Genomic DNA, 23,515 nt, shown 5'->3' with positions numbered 1-23,515 from the left:
AGTCCAAATCCATACTTAGTCCATTTACAAGTTTGTCAAGCCTACAAAGATACTGCAAGCCTTTAACGTTTCTTTACTTGACGCTTCACTTACTCCCGCCAAAAAAGCAGTTGTTAAAAAAAAACATGGAGTCACGGAGTCCCGGATTTTAGCAGCAGACTCCGCCCTCACATCAACGACTGTACACCTCGCTCCTGCGTCTCTCCACTCCTCTTCTCCCTCCTTCAGTGGCACTAATGTCTCGGCTGGTTTGGTTCAAATAATGGTTGACACTGGTGAGGCCGACGAAGAATTCCAGTTTCTACGAACGGTGAGTCAGTCATTTGTCAAACTAGCTTACTGTACTTTGTTAACGTAGTATTCAAGACGGAAAAGATGCGTTGGTTAGCTAAACTGAGCTAGCTAACTACGGCTAGCTCCAGAGTAACTGTAACATACAATAATTAAATTCGCTCTTTGGCGGGGTGCAAGTGATTCAATGTGTCATTTTGTTTTAAAACTGTATAATTCAGATTTGAAAACTGTAACACTTTGTTTGTATATATCTAGCGCTAGCCCTCCGGAGTGTAGTTTCTGAGGATAAAAACGTAACCGCTCATTAATGTCTCCAACTCCATGTTTGCTAGATAATGTTAGGTTAGCTACACCTTTACAGGTGAAATTTAACACTGGCTGCTTTTTACGAATACCAACTTGAGATCCAGAATATTTTGGAATATATATTGTGTGTGTGTGTGTGTGTGTGTGTGTATATATATATATATATTGTAATATTGTGTAATATTGTCTACTTTCAGTGACTTATTATAGTAACATTAAAATAGAGTAAGTAAAAGGTAAGTTTATTATCAAAATTAAGATCGACCTTATGATGCATGGACCAAGGTTGTCAATTTAATATTCTGCATATTCTAATTAATAGCCTATGTATAAGTAAGTAAAATAGATACATTTATTACATTAAATTATAATTATCAGCTTAGATTTTAGCACACAGCTCCCAGCAGCATCTTTGCTATCTTCATCAGTTACAGTAAAGACAGATTCTGTATGAACTTGAATAAAAGCTACAGGGAAATCTCAAAATAGAGGGCTCCAACCATCACCCCCTGCTCTGCTTCTGAATCGCTCTGATTGCATGAGATCACTAAAGTACGACCACATATGGCTTTTTCATCCTCATTGCAAGATGCTATCATTGGTCCCCAGTTGCAAGTTGTCCCCTCACAGCTTGTTATCTTTACTCTCTGATAAGGGCATGTCACAGGGAAAGTGTCTGGTGTGGGTATGAGACATGCCCACACAGACAGTGATGTAAATGGTTACTGTATCCAGTACACAGATTTATAATAAATGTATTTCATTTTGCAAGATCGATCCACACTATGAAATAACACTGGATATCTGTGTCATACATTATTGCATTTAAGTAATGTTTCCTCCAGGAAACCAAGGCTGGAAGCCACCTAGATCTTGACAGATCATGACTCATGATCAATTTTAGTTAGCAGATGACAGCAGGAACACAGTGGCAGTTTTTGCATTTGTGAAAATCTTTTCTCTGCTTTTGTTCCTGAAGGTAAATATTTTATGTCATAAAAATGTATTCATTTTTATGATTTTAGTATGGGTGTCTATAAAACACTACCTTGAAATATACTGCGTCAGTTTCTAGACTTTTTTCCAGCTGAATCATCATATTTTACCAATGGCCTGGGCTTTTAGCAGCATAGTGAATTTTCACTTGCCAAATGTACCTTGAAGTAGAGGTGAGTCCTTTAGCCATCTGAATACCCCACAGTGCCTCAGCATTGGACAGTGTGTTTGACTGATTGCAGAGTACTGCTGATATGAAGAGTGGAAAGAAAGGTGAATCAGGGGTCAGATAGTGCTGTATCTTCCAGATATGGAGGTAAAGAGCCTGTGTATGAAGAGGTGTTTGTAGTTCTTACTGGACTTTGGAGACCAGTTGCCTGTCGTCCTGCCCTGCAGTTCCATAAATAGATGTGAAAACCCCAATTCCTTTTACGTTGCTCATTTGGCATTTAGATAAGGTACCTTTTAGGTGAGAGAGATCCATCTACAGTAGGACTAGACCCTGTTTTGTAGATGAATGAAAGCTCTACTACAATTAGGCCTGCATCTTTTATATACACGTAATTAGTTACGGGTTTATGTCACATATTTCTGAAGTATTTGTGGTTTGTTTTACAGGATTCCTTTAGACCACATTCATTTTAGCGCTGAATTAATATTTTGGGTCATCATGCATGAAGATGAGCTGAACTGTGTTGTAGTGTCCCTGAGCATAAATGCTGCTTCAGAGCCTATATTTACAGGGAGGGCTGAGTGCTTGATTTCTTTTGTCATGATTGTCTATAATTGATCTGTAGCAACTCTGGCCTTCACATGCAAAGCAGTTTAATCTATATTTGCGCTTATTCTACGAATGTGCTTTTTTTAATATGAAGGAATCTTTAACTGTTATGTACATGGTATATTGTGTTTACTGGTGGCATCTCTGCATTTTGTTTTTCTCAGGGAGATGAAGTGGTTCTGCAGAGTACCTTCACCTCCCAGGAGGAACATGTGAAGCTCTGTCTTGCAGCAGAGGGATTTGGCAGTAGACTGTGCAGGCTTGAGCCCATCTGTAACTTAAAGGTAAAGAGCTCTTTACTTCTCTTTTTTTTCATTGCCAGTTATCGTCACACTTCATATCTGTTGAAATTTGGAAAGATGTGTATACATATGCAAATAATACATTTTACCTGTTTAACAATATAGGTGTAATGGATCACCACCACGGTTTTTAAATCATGGATTGGATCAGCAGAAGAAAAAAAAAAACATGTCACAAACATAACTTTTAGAGATGCTACATTGAGATAGTAGTTTTAATTTATGCATTATAAGCTGGTTAGAGGTAATGTTAGGAAGTTAAACAGGACAAAATTCCCTCTCTGTTCTAAATTGCTGTGACAACATATCCTTCAAACAACTGTATTTATTCAAGTTTCTCGCAAAAAAATATTTACAAGATCACATTTTCCAAGTTACATTTAAGATCACATACGCCCAATACTCATTTTCACTGAATGGGCAATTAATCCATCATAATGTAACTGAATGTAACCTCTGAATGTTTGCTGCTAGCTCCAGTGCTACCAACCTTACTGGTTCTCAAAACAGAATTGTTGTTAATAATGTATCATTGTCAGTTTCAGGATGCATATATAACGGATCAGCTATGGTCTGTCATACCACTTTTTAACACCACCATCTAGTAATCAAACATTCAAATTAGGGGTGGGTGCCTTGAATATATTTGATGTATCGCAGTTTGTTATCACAGTGAAACAAACTTGAACCTTGTCTGAAACTCAGCCAGAACAGTTTCAAAACGCTCTATTTGAGAGTTGAGTTTTGCAACTCTCTCAAATTTTGCAAAAACATTTTTGCAATGGTCATCTTTACGATCCATACAATGAGAGCTTCATCAATGGAATGGATTTTAGCATCGGATTCTCACTTCTTTCCACTAGATGGTGGTGTAGTTTCTAATTATTGGTGGTGAAAAACATTGCCATATATATTGTGTATTGCGATATAACCTTATAATATTGCGATATTATTTATAGGCCATATCGCCCGGCCCTAATTCAAAACATAATATCCGAAACTTGAAACGGCAAAAAAGCTTTTAAGTTGAGCCCTTTCTGTCTTTCTATATAAAAGTGTAATGAATTTCTGCTAATTGTTTGAGCAGTTTAAAGTATCTTGAAAGATCTTTAATAGTCTCTAGCTACAAATTTACCTCTAAATTAACAACCTATCGTAATATTTCACAGTATTTATTCAAGTTGAATAATTTAATATTAATGGAATATTTGTCTTGTTTTGTGTGCCATAGTTTGCCCCTTTTTTCCATAATTTGGACTGCCCAATTCCCTTTGTGTTGTTGTGTAACTTCAGTATTGACCTCAGTGACAATGCTCTACTGTGTTTTTATTTCTACCAGAATGTTCCTCCAGACTTGTCTGTATGTGGCTTTGTCGTGGCCCAGTGTCTCTCAGTTCGAGCCCTGCAGGAGATGCTGGCCCACAGTGAGCACCTGGCTGCAGAGGTGAAAATGTTCTCGTCTTTACTCTTCTTTTCTTCTTCCAATGCTTCACAACACTCATAAAACAGACATTATTTGCCCATTGTTTAAATTGACAGATGTTGTATTTTGTTTCTTTAGTCCTTGTTTCTTGTTTCAGTTTATTTGCTTTTCAAACTACTGTTACTGTTGTTTACTCATACTGAGTTCAATAATGTAAATCTGATTCACAGGTAGGAGCTGGAGGAAGCCATCGCACCCTCCTGTATGGCCAGGCAGTGTTGTTCCTACACTTAAATAGTGGCATGGTGAGTCATTTTAATATAATACAGACACAAATCAGAAGGAGTTAGTCTTACTTTGCCAACTATTTTTTCTTTTTACTTTTTCTTTTTTTTAAATTTTCAATTCAAATATACAGTCACATATCTATTGTTTATTTCACTCCCAGTTTCTCAGCTGCTTGGCTTCATGTCACGCTTCAACAGACAAACTGGCTTTTGATGTTGGTCTGCAAGAGGATAAAGCAGGTATTTGGTTTTGGGAATTTAAGAGTCTTTAATAGTTTTTATTATTTTTTGAGATATGACATTTTTTTAACCACACTGTATGTATCATGTGGAACAGCAAAAACTTTCCTTGGTTTATGTGCCCTGTGTATGTGGGTCAGGTGAGGCATGTTGGTGGACCATCCACCCAGCATCCAGACAGAGGTCAGAGGGTGAGAAAGTGCGTGTTGGAGATGACCTCATACTCGTTAATGTTTTCTCAGAGAGATATCTGGTGAGTCACTAAATAAGCAAGTTTTTTTTATACTTAGATGACAAAGAATCTGCTTTCAGTATTTCAGACTTCATCCGATGTCAAACACACTAACCCGTTTAAAGAAATTGTGAACTGCAAATTAAATAATGTGTTCTTTTCATCTGCTAATATGTACTACTTTGTCATGGGTTTAATTTCATGACTTTATTCAGTAGTTCAGCAATCTGTGTTCTCTCTGCATCTGAATTGATCAGCATAATTGTTTACGATAACAGCTTTTATAATAGAAAAATCAGGGCTTGTATTTATTGTTGATGAGCCCATTTTTCTTTCTTCCCAGCATATGTCCTTTGGCACTGTGTTTGACAACAAAAGCTTGAGTGACAACCTGATTGTAAATGCAGCCTTTCACCAGACACTCTGGAGTGTCGCTCCCATTTGCTCAGGAGGTGGAATTGCTAAAGGCAAGTTTATTTTCCCTTTGTTCTCTTAGCATATTGGTAATTTCTAAAATGATGTAATCCAACTGATTTTGTGTCCAAGAAACGTTATTGGTCTACAGGTGTGTTCACACCAAACATGAAGCGACTTTTCACCTCACATTACACCCACAAGTTTGCCTACTGGATCAGTTGTGTTTATTTGTGTCACTCACACTAGACGCGCTGGAGAAGAGGGGGGCTAACCTCCATGTAGACACCGACAATGTTTCATCAAATCATGGCTGAAATAACCATTATTGCTGCTGGACGCAGAGGTGCTGTTATTTCATTGAGCTGTATTCACTTTGAATAGCAAGCTACATAACTACATAATGACGGCAATTTGTAAATAGTCTGTCTGTCTGCATGACTATAAGATTTGAACTTTTAAAATGCTTGTTTTATGAATGGAGTTTGAATCGATCGGAGGTAGACTATGCTAACAGTGAAGCTGCTCCATCAACACTTAAATGTCATCCAGACATAAATATTGCAGTGAAGTTGTTGTTGTACCATAGATGGCCTATGGTTTATACACATAGTTTCCTTTAGTCTCTCTCCAAATGCACGTTTCTATTGTAGAGCTCTGGGCGACCACAGGCCGCTAAAATATATATTTTTTCCATTTCTGATTCATTGACAGCAGGAGGAGAATCTCGACACCGATAGGCTGTCGTGTCATGCAAATAATTTGCTGGAGTTGAAATAAAAATAATTGCATTTGCTGTAAACACACCACCAGGTATTGTAGTTAAATGTGATGTACCCTGATGCTAACCACACTGCAAAAATGGAATTTCAAGAAAGTAAAAAAAGCCTTGTATCAAGAAAATAAGTCTTATTTTTTGTCCAAAAAGAATATTAATCTTGTCAAGCAAGTTTTGCATTAGAAAATATATCTCATTTTAAGAAAGTATGCCTTACTTTTTCTTGATAAGATATTCCAGCTAATTTTGAGTTAGAATGAACCAGAAAAAGAGTATAAAAATGTTTTACGATCAAACCCAGCGGGGCACCAAGATTATTTGCCTTATTTTAAGAGTATGACCATTTGCACAACATCTCAATTCAAGAATGCCATGAAACAAGGACAAAAGTTTTTATTATTGTTATTCTCATTTTCATTACAGGACAGTTGCTTGGTGAGATTGAAAACCATATGGGATATTATGCTGCAAACCAGCTGCAACATGATGTTTAGTTGCTATGCTGCTACAATAACTGATGTATTATTATTTTGATAGTGAGGTTCAAATCAAAACTGGCTTTTCAATCTGTTTGATTATGATGGATCTGGAATGCAGAAGTGCCCTTTTTTTGGATGTTGAATTGAGCAATTGTATTGCAAAGTTAATAAAAAAAATTAACTGAGAAAGTTTTGGTATCTTGATTTAAGACATCACTTTTATATTTGTTATGCTGTTTTAAGAAATTATGTCTTATTTTAACTAATTTTATGCTCATTATCAATCCCAGATTAAGGTGTAATTTCTTAAATTAGTAAAGAGACTTAAATTCTAATTTTGAGTAATTTAATCTTGAATTAGTGTTTTTTTCATTGCTTGTTTTAGAAGAATTTGGATTAGTTTAAGATTTTCTGTCTAGTTTAAAGTCTCATTTTAGTCTTTCGGAGCTAAGAAATTTGGGCTTATTTTAAGAATTGCTTGTCAAGCAAAAAAAGCTTACCCCATTGGCAGATTTTTTTGCTTGATACAAGATAATTTGATTGAATATGAGAATATTTTACTTCTTTCCAGAAGGGCTGTTTTTGCAGTGCATGAGTCACAATCAGGTTGCGAATGTTCAAATACAGACTTTTAATGATGTTAATTAGCACTCAGGAGCTGTACCTCCAATTACTATGAAGCACAACCTCTCGAATTTTGCTTGGAGTAGTTACCCATGTTTAAATGTAGATGTATAAAAATGCCTCTTTCATTTTGTCTGCTGTCTGTTGTGCTAATTCTAGGATACCTGAAGGGGGATGACACATTGAGGCTACTCCACAGCCATAGTGACGCATGTCTGACTATTCCATCCACAGAACAGGGAGAGGAACTGCAAAGGTTAGTTGAAAACACCAGTTTCCTGTGTTGACAAAAAAAAGTCCTTTACTTCTCTAAGCATGTCTTTGTTTTTCTTAATTTAGGATAATGCATTACGAGATTGGATCAGTCTCAAGTCATGCCCGCTCTCTCTGGAGGCTGGAGATTCTGCGTGTTGTGTAAGTATACATGGGATTTGATGATCCACTCACTGTGTGCCTCCACTCAAGTAATCATTTAATCTTATTGGAAATCTGTCAAATTAAAAATGAAAGGAAAAAAAAGAAAATAATGCACTAAGCATTTTGGTTTCTGCTGTTTTTACCCACAAGGGCTGGAACCATATATCACTAGACCAGGATGAACTTATTGCTCCCCATTCATTTCAACAATAAACTACATTTTGTGGACTGTTTCTTTGAAAAGAAAAGAAAACCAACCAAAAACATAATGCTCTTGATATTCCTCAGTTGGAGTGGTAGGCATATATGCTGGGGGCAGCCATTCCGACTCTGCCATGTAACTACTGGAAGGTACCTGGGCCTTAAAGAGGAGAAAGGCCTTCATCTGGTTGATCGAGACAAGGCTGATGTCAACACAACCTCCTTCTGTTTTCAATCGTCAAAGGTCAGGAGTCGCATGAGAAAATCACTGACATTTTTAAGACTGCTATGATACATTCATAATCCAAAAGGTTCTATGGAAGACTATGCAAGTCATGAGTGTGGTAGATCAGTTATCCGAAAAACATATGTTTGTGATATGTGCAACAACAGATTTTTGCCTACAGGAGAAGCTTGACACTGGCACAAAGACTAACATTGACGGCATGGGTATCCCAGAGATCAAATATGGAGACTCCATCTGTTATGTTCAGCATGTAGACTCTGGGCTTTGGCTCACCTACCAAGCTATTGATGCCCAGTCTACACGCATGGGAGGGGCTCAGCGAAGGGTAAAACTTTACATAAAACATTTTCATTTTAAGGGAGACATTAACCCTCTGAGACCCACATAGAGAACTTTTCGTCTTGTCATACTTTTGTGTATTGCCCTATAAAATTGTCATTTTTTAGAGTATCATCAAGTTATACACATCCCCAGAATCAGCACAACCTCAGCTAACTGTGTGTGTATCACTCAATAAATACTTAATTACACTATAATAGGGGGTTTTAGCCCATAAGTTAAAAATAAATAAAAACGCACCTTAAATTTGTACACATTTTATTAAAAAAAGCACTGCAAACCATTATAACGAAAGAAAAGCTCAACATAGAAAGTTGCACACACTTGTTTGGATTGTTCTAGAAGTAATTTGAAGCTTCTAGCTGCTTTTGTCTATGAAATATGGATATTCTTTTGAGTAGTGTCCATAGGTGTTTTTTTTGCCAGCAATGGTCCTTTCCTCTCCCTGCCCTAAATATGTGTGTATATAGTGTACTTCTTCTGTGCCATTTATGTATTTAACTTTCTCTATCACTACAGTAACTTTTTGACCGTCCTTTTCTCTGATTTGAACTCCTCCGTGTCTCCCGTTTGGGCAAACACAACTACTCACGGCCAAGCGTAACTCAGGCTTTCCGATTGGCTGTAAAAGCCGCTACGGGAGCCAATACGAATGTCCGATGCATAAACGTGACTCTATACGTCACTAGCAAGATGGCAGATAAAAATAATGATCGATATACATAAACAAAACAGAGAAACGCGCCACGGAGACGAGGAGACATCTAGTCACATCTTTACAACTTTACGCATTCGTTTTGTTGTCAGAAAACCATTACGGAGTTATGACGATCTAAAGACAACGTGATCATTTGTAGCGTATGCGCTACAATGGGTCTCAGAGGGTTAATTGATTAATCAAACGGTCATTCTATATATTGACTATCTTATTGAAATGTGAAAATGTACTGAATTACACCTAAATATTGTTTGTGAAAGAAGCGATAGGAAATGATTGAAAATGATGTTTTTCCAGGCCATTTTGCACAGCGAGGGTCATATGGACGATGGGCTGACGCTATCTCGTTGTCAGAGGGAAGAATCCCATACTGCCAGACTCATCCGGAGTGCTACTCTCCTCTTCACTCGCTTAATCAGGTACCAGATGCCATGTCTCAACCATCAGTGAGTGCATCAATGTCTCTATTGCTACGGTATCTACCAATGACTGAATAACGGTTGTTGTTTCCCACTGTCTGGCTGTCTTTGTTAGAGATAGGCCAGTGTATCAGCCTATATTAGTTTATTGCATGGAAATGCCAAACTAGGTTTGAAGTAATTTTTTCAACTGTAACATTTTTTACTGTAAAATGTCCCACTCAATATGTTTCTTGGTAACATTTCTTAAAAAAACAAAACCAATTTAAATGATGAATTTTGTTTATGTTATGCGTTTGTTATAAAAGTAACAATATTCTGATAAATGTTTTTCTTTCACTCAAATGTAGAGTAGGCTTCTCAAGGCCTACTTATCTCTCAGGCTGTGGTAATTGATTGAGGTAAAACAAAGTATCCAAATGCTATGACTATGTAGGAGATACACAGTATTATTGCAACAGACGCACACACATAATACCCAGTTACACCACCACAGATTTTGGCTTGAAATATTTGAAGACTGCTACACAGTACCATAGCAATACCTGTAGAACATTTCCAAAATACCTTGGGAATACTGCAAGAAAAGTCTGTGAGATGGAATAACTTGTGAGAGATACTCTGACTTTCTGTTTTCTCTCTTTAAAAACAAAAGTAAGTCAATTTTAAGGGCTTTACAATTTGTATATGGTACCCCCTATCCTTGGACTTTTTCATGAGGATTAAATAACAGTATCATATAACATTCCGAGGGCAAGCCATATTCATCAACTGAAGAAGTCTGGTAGTTTGAGTCCAAGCCAGAAACAATCACCTTTATGTAGAATTATTGTTGCATTATACTTAACCCACCGTTACTTTAAGTAAAATGTTGCGCTTACATTATTAAAGTACCCTTATCTATCCATCTTTAGGAAACTGGATGGTGTTAGTCAACAAGGAAACCTCACATCTGTCAGCCTGCCAATTGAGAGAGTGACATGTAGTCTGCAGGATCTAATAAACTATTTCCAGCCACTACCGAAGGGGCTACAACATGAAGCAAAACAGAACAACATGACAGCGCGAAAGAATCGGCAGAACATGTTTCAAGAAGAGGTAAATCTGAATTATGAAATCAAGGCCTGTATGTGATTTGTCACTCTTTCATCAATATGCCTTCTTTTCTTCCTAGGGTGTGATAGATTTGGTCCTAGATTGTATTGACCGTCTACACCAGTATGGTAGTGGCTCTCATTTTGCTGATGCTACTCATAGTGACACAGGAGAAGAGTGGGAGACCATCCTCATCCGTTTTTATGAGCTACTGGGTGAGAATTGACACCACAACATTATCTACTGACACAGATGCATCTTTTTCCTCTTTACTATATATTACGCTGTTTACAACCCATTTAACTGCAATTTACTTCTAACACATTTCTTGAAAATGATCTGTGAATTGTCAAATACATGGTTTGCATTCTGTAATTTTGCATGAAATACAGTACACTGCTTGTGTTGTATCTTGTGAATCCTGACCACTATTTGAATAATATCCTTTTTTCCCTACTTCAGCTGCTCTGATCCGCGGAAACCGTGTGAATTGTGCACATTTCTCAGCTTCTCTCGACTGGCTGATTAGCAGGCTTGACTGTCTGGAGGCCTCCTGTGGTTGGTTGGAATTTTGGAAATTTCATCACGCTTCCTGTTTTTAATTTGCAAAACATAAAACAAAAATGCTCTTATATTTTTGGTACAATTGTGTTTGAGTTGTTTTGCATCACTGAGGTGATGAAGTGAATTTACAGGTATACATTTATATCTGTTGTACATTATTTTGAACATCAGTTATATCTTATCTCAACATCATAGTGAAATATAGGCAGTAAATACAAGTTTTCCTGCTCTTCCCTGCCATAATAAGCATTTTCCTCCATGTGCAGGAGTCTTGGAGGTTCTGCACTGTGTCTTAGTGGAAAGTCCAGAAGCACTCAACGTCATCAAAGAAGGACACATTCATTCCATTATCTCTTTTCTAGACAAGCATGGATGCAACCACAAGGTAATGTTTGCAAGGTTTGTGCGTGTATGAATAATGTGCATGCTTTATCAATAATGAAAGACAAATGTACTTATTGTAAGTCGCTTTGGACAAAAGCGTCTGCTAAATGCCCTAAATGTAAATATAAATATGCCGGAATTAGCCAGGAGCCTAGTTTTCATCCGTAGCCCAGGGCCAGATGTGAAGTTGGCAGCCTAAAATCAAGAAGAAAGTTTAAAACTTAAAATATTTCGCAAGTCATATCAGTAAAAGTGAAACACAGACAGACATAAGCAGAACACTGACATGTGCTGCAGTAAACTTAGGTAAATTACGGTTCAACAAAGCAGAAAAAAACAATAAGAAATCAGCTTTGATAAAAACAAGTAAACAAACAAAAAACATCTTTTTTTTAATCTTGGGCAAATCCTCAGGTGAGATTTACACCGTTTTGTTTGCATTTACAACATTTGTTTCTTGAGTTCCAGGTGTTGGAGGTGCTGTGCTCTCTGTGCGTGTGTCATGGGGTAGCTGTGCGGTCTAATCAGAACCTCATCTGTGACAACCTGTTGCCGGACAGAGACTTGCTGCTCCAAACACGTCTGGCTAATCGGGTCACCAGGTACAATTTGGAATGCTTTCTCTAAATACAACTACTTTGTGTCGTCTCTGAAGCATTCCTCTACATTTAAATCTGTGTCCAACAAGTGCAGTGCAAAAATAGATTTTCTGAATGTTTATTGATAAAGTATTGTTTATGGAACGCAAATGGCGGAAACTCAGAAATGCAGCTCGGTCCACCACGCACCTGTCCCCAGCCGGACTCCCACGGCGAACCGGAGCTCAAACTCGGATTTCATTATTTCAACAAAAAATAAAATAAAAAATAATGCATGGAAATGTACGCAAAAGAAATTGTTGCATCGAGATGCATCGATAATCGGTTTAGAATCGTTGACCTCTGAATCGGAATAGAATTAGAATTGGCTGGATGATTGGCATGTGGTGTTGCTGCCTTAATACATCCACCAAGTGTAAAGAAGATCAGATGAACGGTTCTTGAGATATGCAAAGGACACACCCACAAACAAACCGGCAGTTTCCTTGCTTTATAGTTAGATATGTTATAAAAAAGTGCACGTTTAACATTTGTTTCTGTTGCATACAGTGAATGTATTGCTATTCTATCCTTGCTTTTTTCCACTTTTGGAGAATCACTCAATGAGCACTTTCCTTTCCCTAGCTCTTTTCATGCTTGCTCATGCATTTATTTGTCCACTGTAGAGATTTCACTTCTGCGGGTCGTGGACTATCTGTAATTATGTCCACCTCCTTAATACAATAAATACTTCGTATTTCTCTGCAGTAGTCCACTCATCTTCTCTCTGGTAGACTTAAATTAGTTATAGAATTATTTGTTTCCTTCCGAGTCATCTCTTCACTTGCTGCAGCAATTCTTTTTTTGAATAGATCAGAGCAAAACAGTCCTAGCACTGATGTCGTCTCAGTCTTTTCCAATGAGATTTTGGAAAAGTTGCTTGCTGCCTCAGATGTTAATGCTCACAGAGTAAATCTTCAGATATTTCTTATCCATTTTTCACCTTTTCCTCATATTTCATCGCTGAATGCTATTTTGGCCAACTGTGCCAGTATGATCTTCTACACAGTTTCCATTTCCCTTTTCCTTTGAGCTTTTTTTTTTTTTACTCCATCTGCTCTTTCTTCCGTAGCAGCTGCCTTCTTTTATCATGCTTTTCTCTATCAGCAGTCCATTTCGTTGCTCAGCCCTTATAGCTTATTTTTTTTGTTTCATATTCTTCACACCTGCTCAGTCCATTCCCCTGCTCTCTCTTCCTCCTCAAGCCATTTCTCATTCTATCACTTTTACTTCTTGTTCAACTAGCCTAAATGCCTCAGTACATCTGTTTTCATTTTCATTTCATCATTAATTTCTTTTGTATTTGTCCATCTTCCTCCTAGCCCACCAGATTTGATCAATTCTTCTTGATGCCATTTTTTCCCATCTTGACCAGATCAGACATTACTTTCAATGTCCTTTTCCCATTCTCTCAATTCCCTTAGTCTCTTACTTCATGTCATACTTGTCATGAGAGTCTTGTCTGTCAAGGAGAAGGTTAGTGTCACTATATGAACTGGCATCTATTCTCAAGACACCGTGTTGGGCAGACTTATTCCAGCGACATATTGGTGATTTTCAAACACTGCATTTAATTCTCAAGGATTTGTCATTGTTTCCTGCTCTTCTTTTTAATTTTTCAAATTGCATTTTCAATTTTTGATGTAGTAGTCATAATCAAGTTGCTGTATAATTTTGCAGAACTATTCATATATTTGAAAAGAATGTTGCACTAAAAACATTTGGTAAGATTTTGTTGTATTTGGCTTGATTACAAAGGAAGTCCCCACTGTCATTTTTTGACCTCTTGTTTATCTTCGTTACACTCTGCACTCTCGACCACCACAGCATAAGACCAAACATCTTTTTGGCCCCGGGAGACGAATCCTCCCAGCATCGCAGGTGGTACTATGAGCTGGTAATAGATCGTGTCGACTCCTTCCTCACATCTGAGCCCACACATCTGCGTGTTGGCTGGGCTTGCACTGAGGGGTACCAGCCAAGGCCTACAGGAGGTGAAGGAGTGGGGGGCAATGGAGTGGGAGATGACCTCTGCTCGTATGGCTTTGATGGGCTTCACCTCTGGTCAGGTGAGGATGAGATCAAACGTGATACAAGATGAAGTCTAAAATATGACAATGAGGGAACTTGTCCACCGAAATCGGATTATGATTATTTTAGTCAGTTTTGTGCGGGTGAACAATAGTGAGCAGTTAAAGTGTTTTTACTGATCCTTCGGGTTTAATTATGAAGTGCAATACATCTACAGTATAGGCCTACAGAAACTGTTAGCAAAAAAACAAAAGTTTAGTGACATCGTATCCAGTTTTAGTTTGTATTCTGTAATCTTGATTGTATTCACAAACTAAGGTAACAGATTGCATAAAATAAACTTTGTAAATTAAATTGTACATTTAAATTGTACAGTACATGTATCAACTGTATTGCTTCACATCTCAGGTACTTTTTGAAGCAAGCAGTATAGCAGTATCTAGGGACGTGAGTTTGAATTCATCTTTGTGCATTTAATTTAGTGCATAAAGGACATTTACTTCAACTATTTAAAAGGAGCGACAACGAAATGTAATAAATTGGATGCATATTAGTTTGCCTAATATGCATCCAATTCTCAGTAGCTATTGAAATAACATACTACCATTGTTAAACAAGTACTACAACATTAAAGAACAGGAAACAGAAGAACTTGCATTTCATTTTAGTTGTTGAAGTTGCATTTAATACACTATGGAACATGTTTCTCCTGAATCTCAGGCTGCGTGGGCCGCAGGGTGAGCTCTCCCTGTCCTCACCTGCTAAAAGATGACGATGTTGTAAGCTGCTGTCTTGACCTGAGTAGTCCCTGCATCTCTTTCCGGGTCAATGGTCTACCTGTGCAGGGAATGTTCGAAAACTTCAGTGTTGATGGACTTCTTCATCCTGTGGTCAGCTTCTCTGCAGGAGTCAAGTTAGTAGAAGAGATATGTTTTTGCTTTCACTTGTGTCCCTTTAACATGTTGTATTCAATTATGCCATTTATGTTTGTATGTTTGACATGCTTTTGCTTTTGATGCCATTGTCTCTGTAGCCTCAATACATATAGTACATGTCTTTCTTGTCCTATTTCTGGAAATCAGGGTTCGTTTTCTGTTTGGGGGGCGGCATGGAGAGTTTCGCTTCTTGCCCCCACCAGGTTTTGCTCAATGTTCTGATGCTCTGCTCCCGAGAGTCGAGCTGAAGTTAGAGCCGTGTCAAAAGTACATCTTGGATCACAGAGAGGGGAAACAAGAGCTGATCGGCCCCTCGGTACCTACAACTCCAGTGACCTTTACTCCCACACCAATAGACATCAGCAAGGTAAAAAAAAGTCAGCATTGTTAAACAATGTCTTAATTATTTTTATTTTATTTAAAATAAATAATTAGCAATTTATTTGATAAGGATAGAGAATTTATATTTGGAAAAATATGATATGGAATTTGATATAAAGATATTATATTTACATCCAATTTGATGTTGATCCTTTGTCATGGTGCAAAGGAACCCAAAACCCACAGTTCTGATCATATTGGTTTTGAGTCTGTATTGGATCAGAAAAAACCTGACAAATATAACTTTTAGAGATGCCCTGCTCATGTTTTTTTTTAACCGCTGATACTAATTGTCAATGAGCCATATCGGCCGATGAATATCATTTTTGTTGTTGTTTTGTGTTACCAGCTGAAATGTTTTTCACCACTGTCCCGAAAATAATTTAAATTGCCCCGAAGCTGGTGTTTAAACTGTCAAAAATATTGAATGCTGAGGATGGAGGAGGTATGGCTGCCAATCCTAACTGCCTGGGGTCTGAGGAAATCTAATAACCAGTTGCAGAGTTAGGTACCCGAACCCAAAGTTTCCGTTTCATTGGGGAGATTGTGATGAATGCTTTGCTGAAATCAACAAAATATTCTGATGGAGGACAGTGGAGACAAAATCCTCTCTGGATCTATTGGCTCTGTATGTAAACTGGGTCGAGGCTGGCTGGGATATTGTTGTTGATGTCTTGGAGAACCAATTTCAATAATTTCATCAGAATGAGAGACTGCCACAGGGCGGTAGTCATGATGGCACAGGTATGATGTTGGGTGTTTTGAAGCAGGTGTGAACAACACTCCTGTGACAGTGACATGTTGAAAATGTCAGTTATGACATCAGTTAACTTGTCGGCACATGTTTGACTTTGACAACTGCTCTTGGTCGAGGAAGTCATAGTGAGCATAGAAGGTGTTAAGTTCATCTGGCTGCATGGCTTCATACAGGACGGGGGCTTTTGTTGCCTGTGCCATTCTGGATTGCCTACCACGTATCTTTAGCATTGTTGGTGTTGAGGTATCTCACCAGTCTCGCTTGATGCCTCTTTCTGATTTCACCACAGATTCGTTTTATTTAGCATTATCAAGGATCAGCGACTAGAAAGCATTAATGCTGAACTCTTGATTGCATATTTTTATTGGCCACTAACTATTGTCAATAAACTTCATTTCACACTATGATGGATGAACTGTGTAATTGCACAAGTCACAAAGGAAGGATGAACTACAGTTCATTATATCACTAATCCTTTGTGTTGAAATACACTATATCAATGTAGTTTAGTTACCTTTACTGTTCTCTTATTATCTTATAGGTGGTATTGCCCTCACAACTTGAGGATATCAGAGAAAAAATGGCTGAGAATATCCATGAACTATGGGCAATGGACAAGATTGATCTTGGGTGGACACATGGACTTGTAAGAAAAGAGAAACATCAATAATTGAATTACATTTCATAAACGATATCATCTTGTCACATAGTATTTCAGAAAATAGTACCATTGAAACTTGACTTGTCTAGCTTGCTTCAGTTTCACTTGCAGCTCCAGAAATACTAGTTTTTGTCAAGCAGGTGAAAGATGAAGTTAAGAGGGATGATCCCTGTCTGGTGGAGTTCTCTAAGCTGTCGGAGCAGGAGAGGACCCAGAACCTTCAGATGGCTCAGGATACCCTCAGGTGAGCGGTCTACTATCTGCATAACACAATGACACAAAACTTTTTAGCCTTTTTAAATTGTTTATGTTCATGAGGTGTGTTTTCATGGTTAGTGAGTGTTTCTGTTTGTTTTCTACTTGAGGACTCTCCTTGCCCTTGGTTACCACATCGGCTTGACTGATAATTATGCTGAGGACAGAGTCAGATACATGAGACTCGCGACCAAGTATGTACAGGTTTAATTGTACTTTGTACTTGGTACCCATGCACATAGGAAACATTACTGGAACAATACTTTTTGGAAGTCTTTTCCGATCTTGACATACTCATTTCCATTATTTATTCCCTTTCACAGATATGAGCAGCCTAGTGGATATCGGCCGGCCCCAGTAGACTTGAGTCAAGTTTTACTGAGCCAGGCCCATGAGGAAGTGACTAACTTGCTGGCAGAGAACGATCACAATGTATGGGCCAGAGAGCGCATCAAGCAGGGGTGGACTTATGGAGCCCAACAGGTTTATGTTCTGCACTGTATTACTGCATTGGTCAGGCTCTGCTGAGGAGGATTTGCATTTGTAAAACTTGTTTTCATTCTTAATATTGTATTTAACGTTACAAACGTAGTTCATTTCTATTTTTTTGTATTTGTATTTTTAGGATGTGAATGCTAAGCGTAGCCCATACCTTGTGCCCTATAACCTTCTTGATGAAAGGAGCAGAAGATTGGGCAGGGAGAGTGTCAGAGAGGCTATCTGTACTCTGCTAGCCTATGGTTACAGCTTGGAGCCTCTCAACCAGGAACGGAGTATGTCTCAAAGCCCTGTCATCAATCTTATCTGTTATAGCTCAGTTCATTTAACTTTTAATTATTGTAACCTGCATAATATAATGCATGTAACTTAAATTAACATAAGCATTAGATTAGCGGTACCATAACCATAGCATATAACTGTTTTTTTTCTGTTTCTTGGGTTTACAGCCACATCATCAAATCCATGCCTCTTCTCTGCTGAGAAGTGCAGAGTATTTAGACCAGATAAATCATACTCTGTGACTTGTGGGAAGTGGTACTTTGAATTTGAAATGGTGACAGCAGGGAATATGAGAGTGGGCTGGGCCCGACCAGGCTGTACCCCAGATAAAGAGCTGGGCTCAGATGACCAGGCATATGTTTTCAATGGATTTGAGGTGAGATAATTTGTTTGTTGTTGTTAATATCAGCTCATGACCAACATTTTTGTTAAAACATTAATAAGCCCACATCACACTCTGACTTTAAAAAAGCCCCAATGTGGAGTTTTTCGTTTCTCATAATGAAACATGACTTTGTGTTTCCTCAGTTAATTTCTTGATTTACTCTCACAGTTTACAGAAATACAATGACTGGATCTAATAGTATGTGTTGGCTGTGCCATCATCAATGATTCCAGAGGATGATTTGTAGACAGACAGGTAGAACTGTGTCCTTTTGCTTTTCTGTAAAATATCCATCCAATGAGAGGAATTGAAAGCAAGCTTTGGAAAGTTGAAAAGAATAGTTAACTTAAAAATCCAGGCCCTATCATCTGAATTAAAGTTGTTGTTTGTGTCGCTGAACACACAAAACCCTTTTTTGGACATCTCTAAAATTAAAATGCTAATTATGTTAAAAATGTCTCATAGGAAAAAATGATGAAGTGAAGACATTTGGGACAGTCAACCATCAGGCTGTATTGCTAGTTCTTTCTAACTCCATGTCTGTTTGTTTTCAGGCTCAGTGGTACCACCTGGGGGTTGAGCCCCTGGGACGTCCGTGGCAGAGGGGTGATGTGGTGGGTTGCTTGGTGGACATGGCTGAACGGACCATGATGGTCACGCTCAATGGAGAAGTGCTGTTTAATGACAAAGGATCAGAGATGGCTGCCAAGGACTTTGATATCGGAGACGGTATTTCACAGACTTGGTTCTTGTTTATAAACGAAAAGATGAAGCATTGTTTTTTAATGTGGCAGTACCATCTCATTTTTATTCAAAGTATCACACAAATATTTTCTTTCTGTTTCACCCCATATTCCCCAGGCCTGTTACCTGTGGTCAGTGTTGGGGTGAACCAGGTGGGAAGGCTGAACCTGGGCCGCCAAGTCAGCTCCCTGCAGTACTTTACGGTTTGTGGCCTGAAGGAGGGTTATGAACCTTTCGCTGTCCACATGGCCAGAGACCCAGCCCTGTGGATGAGTTGGAAACACCCTCAGTTTTTCTCCATAAGGCCTGATGATCGCAATCTACAGGTTAGACCAGTCTATAGACTTTCTTATTTCATCTTCTCAAGCATGTGGTATGGTGCAGTGGCTCTGCAGCACCCAGGCTCGCTTATAGCACTGGTTAATTGACAGCACTGATCCTGAAAATCTTGTTCAAATCTTATTCAAGGTCACTAGAGTCAGTGGCTCAAAGGATTCCTTATCCAGCCTGAGGGTTTCTCAGCGGTTGTTTGCACATCACGGTGGAGGCAGTGAGATGGGCTTTTACCGGCTCAGTATGTCCATCGAATGTGCTGCCATCCTCACTAGCCCTGCGGTGGGCGTGCATCCTGTGGCCCCCAACTGTCTCTCTCAAGGTACAGATGATATTACATCATATTATATAATATACAGTGTGTTCAAGTTAACTACAGAGAACTTAAGATGACTTCACCAAGGATCGAAATAAGGACTTGTCTTCATAAGCTCAAAAAACAAATTACATTACCATTACGTAGCAATAACAAGATGAACATTTTGTGAAATAATTAGTGAATAATGAGTGTGTGAGATATGTGTAGCTTTTCTTTGCAGTTATCCAGATTACTGATATTCTACCATTATGACCTTGATATGTTGTTCTGCTTAAGCTCCCTAGTGACCTGCTGTAATTAATTACTGTTGTCCTTTTAGGAAGGAAAGAGCAGGAGGAGCTGGACTCTGACTTTGAAGTGCTGATGAAGTCAGCCCACAGCTTTGCTGGCTCCAGAGATGAGCTCAACCATAAGGATCATAGTCACGACAAAACCTCAAGATTGAAACAGCGGTGGGTTGAAGAGAAACTAAAACTGGGATATTATTTAATGAAATGCATATAATTTGGAATATGGAAGAGTAAACACAAAAACATGAATATTTGGGTTGCTTGAGTTAAAATAATAAAGTATCAGTTATTTAGAAATGTTATGTATTCTATGATTCTCTATATTTGTCTGCCATCTGGTTAAAATGACAAAAGCATAGTTCTCACTAAAGTGTTCCCAAGATTGTTAAATGAAACAAAGAGAGTAAACAGGCTCTCTATCTCACCACAGTCAATTCTGCAAAGTTCATTGTGCTGCATACGAATTACTGTGAGTTTCTCTTCTGCAAGGTTCATGCTGAGGAGGACAAAACCAGATCTAGTCAGCAGCAACTCATCTGCACGGCTTCTAGAAGATGTTGTAGTTGACAAAGATAACTATGATGACCTTATCCAGAGCCCCAGAGTAAGGCTTTCATTTCTCATCTCATTATAACCATAACCATAGAACATGCAAAAAATCCCAATGCTAATAAGAAAACCAAATATTATGTACCATTATTTTATTTTTTATTAAATTATTGCATAATGCCTGTAGTTAATGATAAAAAAAAGTCTTGTGCACTCTGCTGCATCATATTGCTCTAAAATGAAATACATTGCACTGCAGGGATTTTGCGCATGCGATGTGCAGGTCTTCAGCTCCAGGCTGGTCGATGTAATTACTAGTGACAATGTTTGTTTGTTTTTTTAAAAGTAGATTGCGAATACCAACCAATGACACCAAGTGCTCTCTCTGTTTCAGTATTACTTTTCAGTGAGGGTTCTTTCAGGCCAGGAGCCATTTAACGTGTGGGTAGGCTGGGTGACCTCTGACTTTCATCAACACGACATGACCTTTGACACCGACAATGTCCTCACTGTGACTGTTACCCTCGGAGACGACAGTGGGAAAGTCCAGGAAAGGTTAATATTCACCTGATATATTGAATGCCAATAATCAAGAATGCAATTAAATGTAATACTGATTGCCATCAGAGATGAAGGTGCCATGATTATCCTTTTTACACATCAACAATCACAGACTGAAATTCTATTTATTATATTACAGAAGAAATAATTATGATCTTGACAAAGTATTTGTAAACTGCCAATTAAACATATCCTTATCGTTTGCATAGTGTCAAGCGGTCTAACTGTTACATGGTGTGTGCTGGAGAGGCAACCGGCCTCTCTCAGAGTCGGAGAAGTGCAGGGTTAGAAATTGGCTGTTTAATCGACACAGCCACTGGGCTGCTCACCTTTACCTCCAGTGGAGTGGAAATGGCTACCTTCTACCAAGTAGGTCATACCGGAATCTGTTTAATTGTTTCATACTAATCACTATTTTTTTAAATGTAATACACATATGTGTAATCTAAATGTAATGCACATTAAACTCATTACGTTATGTCTGTTACACTAACATAGTAATCATAGTGAGTAATTTTTAACTTGGAACATTGTATTTTTAAGCTGAGAAAGTTTTTTTTCAATGCTAATCAGGTGGAAGCTAGTACTAAGCTGTTCCCAGCCGTTTTCGTCAAGCCCACCACGATCAACATGTTTCAGTTTGAAGTGGGGTGCATCAAGGTAAAGGAACTGTTTTAATCATGTCAAAGACATGAAATGCAAGTTTTTTTCACGTATTTGCTTGTCAATATGATATAAAAAAGAGATCTATTTAAATTTGGACAAATTGTTTTTGACAGATCAGTAATTCATTAGGTTGTAGCTTTGTTTCAAGCCGTGTTTCAGATGGTTTTATTCTTTATAAATGTTGAGTATACCCTTACACTTTTCCCTGTGTTTGTCTTCGTCCTGACCCAGAATGCTATGCCACTGTCAGGAGGTTTGCGTCACAGTCAAAGAAAGGCTGCCACCCCTCAGTGTCCTCCAAGGTTTCAGGTCCAACATCTCAACCCAGTTTCGTGGATCAGAGTACCAGACCATCCATTAAAAGTGATTGTGGATAGGCCAAATGATCGCCATGGCTGGAGAATCCAATGCCATGAGCCCCTGCAAGTGATGACCATTCAGATCCCTGATGAAAACAGGTTAAAGTGCTGGTGTTTTGGGAATTTGGCAACTGTGATGTTTATAATGTTGATATCATCCCGCATGCATCTTTTTCTGTTGTGATCGGCAAACACCAAGCAGCACACTCTTGATTGGTGTATAATATAATCAAGAATGCAGTATTTAGTACCGCCCTGGCGTCAAGTTATCAACTTGAGCTTTAATTTGATCTTGAGCCAGCAAAAACACTGAAATTGTCTGTCTAGGTCTGTTGACATCTTGGAGCTGTCGGAACTTCACGACCTCTTGAACTTTCACCTCCACACTCTCCTCCTCTACTGCTCTTTATGCACCCTTGGAAACACCAGAGTTTGCCATGCCCTCTGCAGTCACGTGGACCAATCCCAGCTCCTTTATGCCATTCAGGATCCCCACCTGCCTGGCCCACTCCGCTCTGCATTTTATCAGCTCCTTATTCAGGTGACTTCATGTTTCTTTACTTTCTAACAAGATGAGGAATTCTGTTCTTTGCAGAGTGAGTAAATGACTATTCTTGTTCTTTAGGTTCACCTCGGCAACCACACCACAGCATGCCACATGATGAACCATGAATACATTGTGCCTATGACTGACCAGACCAGAGAAATTACCCTTTATCCCAGCCCCCGTAAAGGTGCTAATGGGGAGAGTGGTCAACCATCAGAAGGCATTTTTGGCAGTCGTCTCACCACATCCCTTAAACCACGGATGCACTTCACATCTCCTTGTTTTGTCAGAAGTGATGGGATGGAAGGAGATGGTGCGGTGGAAATGTCCTACACAGACAACCCAGAAATCCCTCTGGACATATTGAAGAACATGACTGTGGAGATGCTGACTGGTGCAGTATGGGCTGTGGGTCAGGGTGTGAGGGATCCTGTAGGAGGTAGCATTGAGCTTCTGCTGGTTCCCCTACTTAGACTGTTCTACACCCTACTGGTTATGGGGATATTTGGGGACGAGGACCTTGGAAAAGTTCTAAGATTGATAGAGCCAGGAGTCTTCTCCATAAACGGCAAATCACTCGAGAAGGAAGAGGAAGACGAAGCTAGTGATGATGAACAAGACTGGTCAGGGGACAACAGAAAAGATCATGATGTGTTAAAACAAGGACTTCTTCAAATGAAGCTTCCAGAAGCTGTCAAATTTGAGGTGAATGGATCAGCAGATCTCTTTGATGTTTGTCTTTCCTCTCCTTCCGTTTGATGTTATTTTTTGGATTAGCCTCTCT

The 23,515-nt window shown here is 38.7% G+C and overlaps 2 protein-coding genes across 2 annotated transcripts in view; both read left to right on the top strand.

Moving 5' to 3' along the window:
- Positions 1-186: 186 nt before the first annotated feature.
- On the top strand, positions 187-7,574 carry LOC311020717 (ryanodine receptor 2-like; the record flags this gene model as incomplete). The annotated part of the gene is made up of 9 exons (XM_084020925.1): positions 187-310; positions 2,542-2,661; positions 4,019-4,123; positions 4,333-4,407; positions 4,551-4,629; positions 4,770-4,882; positions 5,205-5,328; positions 7,316-7,412; positions 7,496-7,574. The coding sequence occupies exons 1-9, from the start codon at positions 263-265 to the stop codon at positions 7,572-7,574; spliced, it is 840 nt and encodes a 279-aa protein (XP_083877051.1). The 5' UTR covers positions 187-262.
- Positions 7,575-8,214: 640 nt separating this feature from the next.
- LOC311021269 (ryanodine receptor 2-like) overlaps positions 8,215-23,515 on the top strand; it is a 51,527-nt gene continuing 36,226 nt past the window's right edge. The window contains exons 1-27 of the mRNA XM_084021725.1: positions 8,215-8,346; positions 9,376-9,497; positions 10,412-10,595; positions 10,672-10,807; positions 11,055-11,150; positions 11,423-11,541; positions 12,009-12,142; positions 14,006-14,247; positions 14,930-15,122; positions 15,292-15,511; positions 16,824-16,928; positions 17,084-17,187; positions 17,309-17,392; positions 17,522-17,681; positions 17,824-17,971; positions 18,146-18,354; positions 18,918-19,092; positions 19,225-19,433; positions 19,576-19,762; positions 20,079-20,211; positions 20,539-20,653; positions 20,993-21,153; positions 21,369-21,528; positions 21,733-21,819; positions 22,057-22,283; positions 22,512-22,725; positions 22,810-23,436. Coding sequence (XP_083877851.1) covers positions 8,221-8,346; positions 9,376-9,497; positions 10,412-10,595; positions 10,672-10,807; positions 11,055-11,150; positions 11,423-11,541; positions 12,009-12,142; positions 14,006-14,247; positions 14,930-15,122; positions 15,292-15,511; positions 16,824-16,928; positions 17,084-17,187; positions 17,309-17,392; positions 17,522-17,681; positions 17,824-17,971; positions 18,146-18,354; positions 18,918-19,092; positions 19,225-19,433; positions 19,576-19,762; positions 20,079-20,211; positions 20,539-20,653; positions 20,993-21,153; positions 21,369-21,528; positions 21,733-21,819; positions 22,057-22,283; positions 22,512-22,725; positions 22,810-23,436 — 4,677 coding nt within the window. The 5' untranslated portion in view covers positions 8,215-8,220. The remainder of the gene's footprint in view (positions 8,347-9,375; positions 9,498-10,411; positions 10,596-10,671; positions 10,808-11,054; positions 11,151-11,422; positions 11,542-12,008; positions 12,143-14,005; positions 14,248-14,929; positions 15,123-15,291; positions 15,512-16,823; positions 16,929-17,083; positions 17,188-17,308; positions 17,393-17,521; positions 17,682-17,823; positions 17,972-18,145; positions 18,355-18,917; positions 19,093-19,224; positions 19,434-19,575; positions 19,763-20,078; positions 20,212-20,538; positions 20,654-20,992; positions 21,154-21,368; positions 21,529-21,732; positions 21,820-22,056; positions 22,284-22,511; positions 22,726-22,809; positions 23,437-23,515) is intronic.

Source organism: Eutrigla gurnardus (assembly GCF_963514095.1).
Source record: "Eutrigla gurnardus genome assembly, chromosome: 11".
Taxonomy (NCBI): domain Eukaryota; kingdom Metazoa; phylum Chordata; class Actinopteri; order Perciformes; family Triglidae; genus Eutrigla; species Eutrigla gurnardus.
This window is presented reverse-complemented; position numbering and strand designations above follow the sequence as displayed.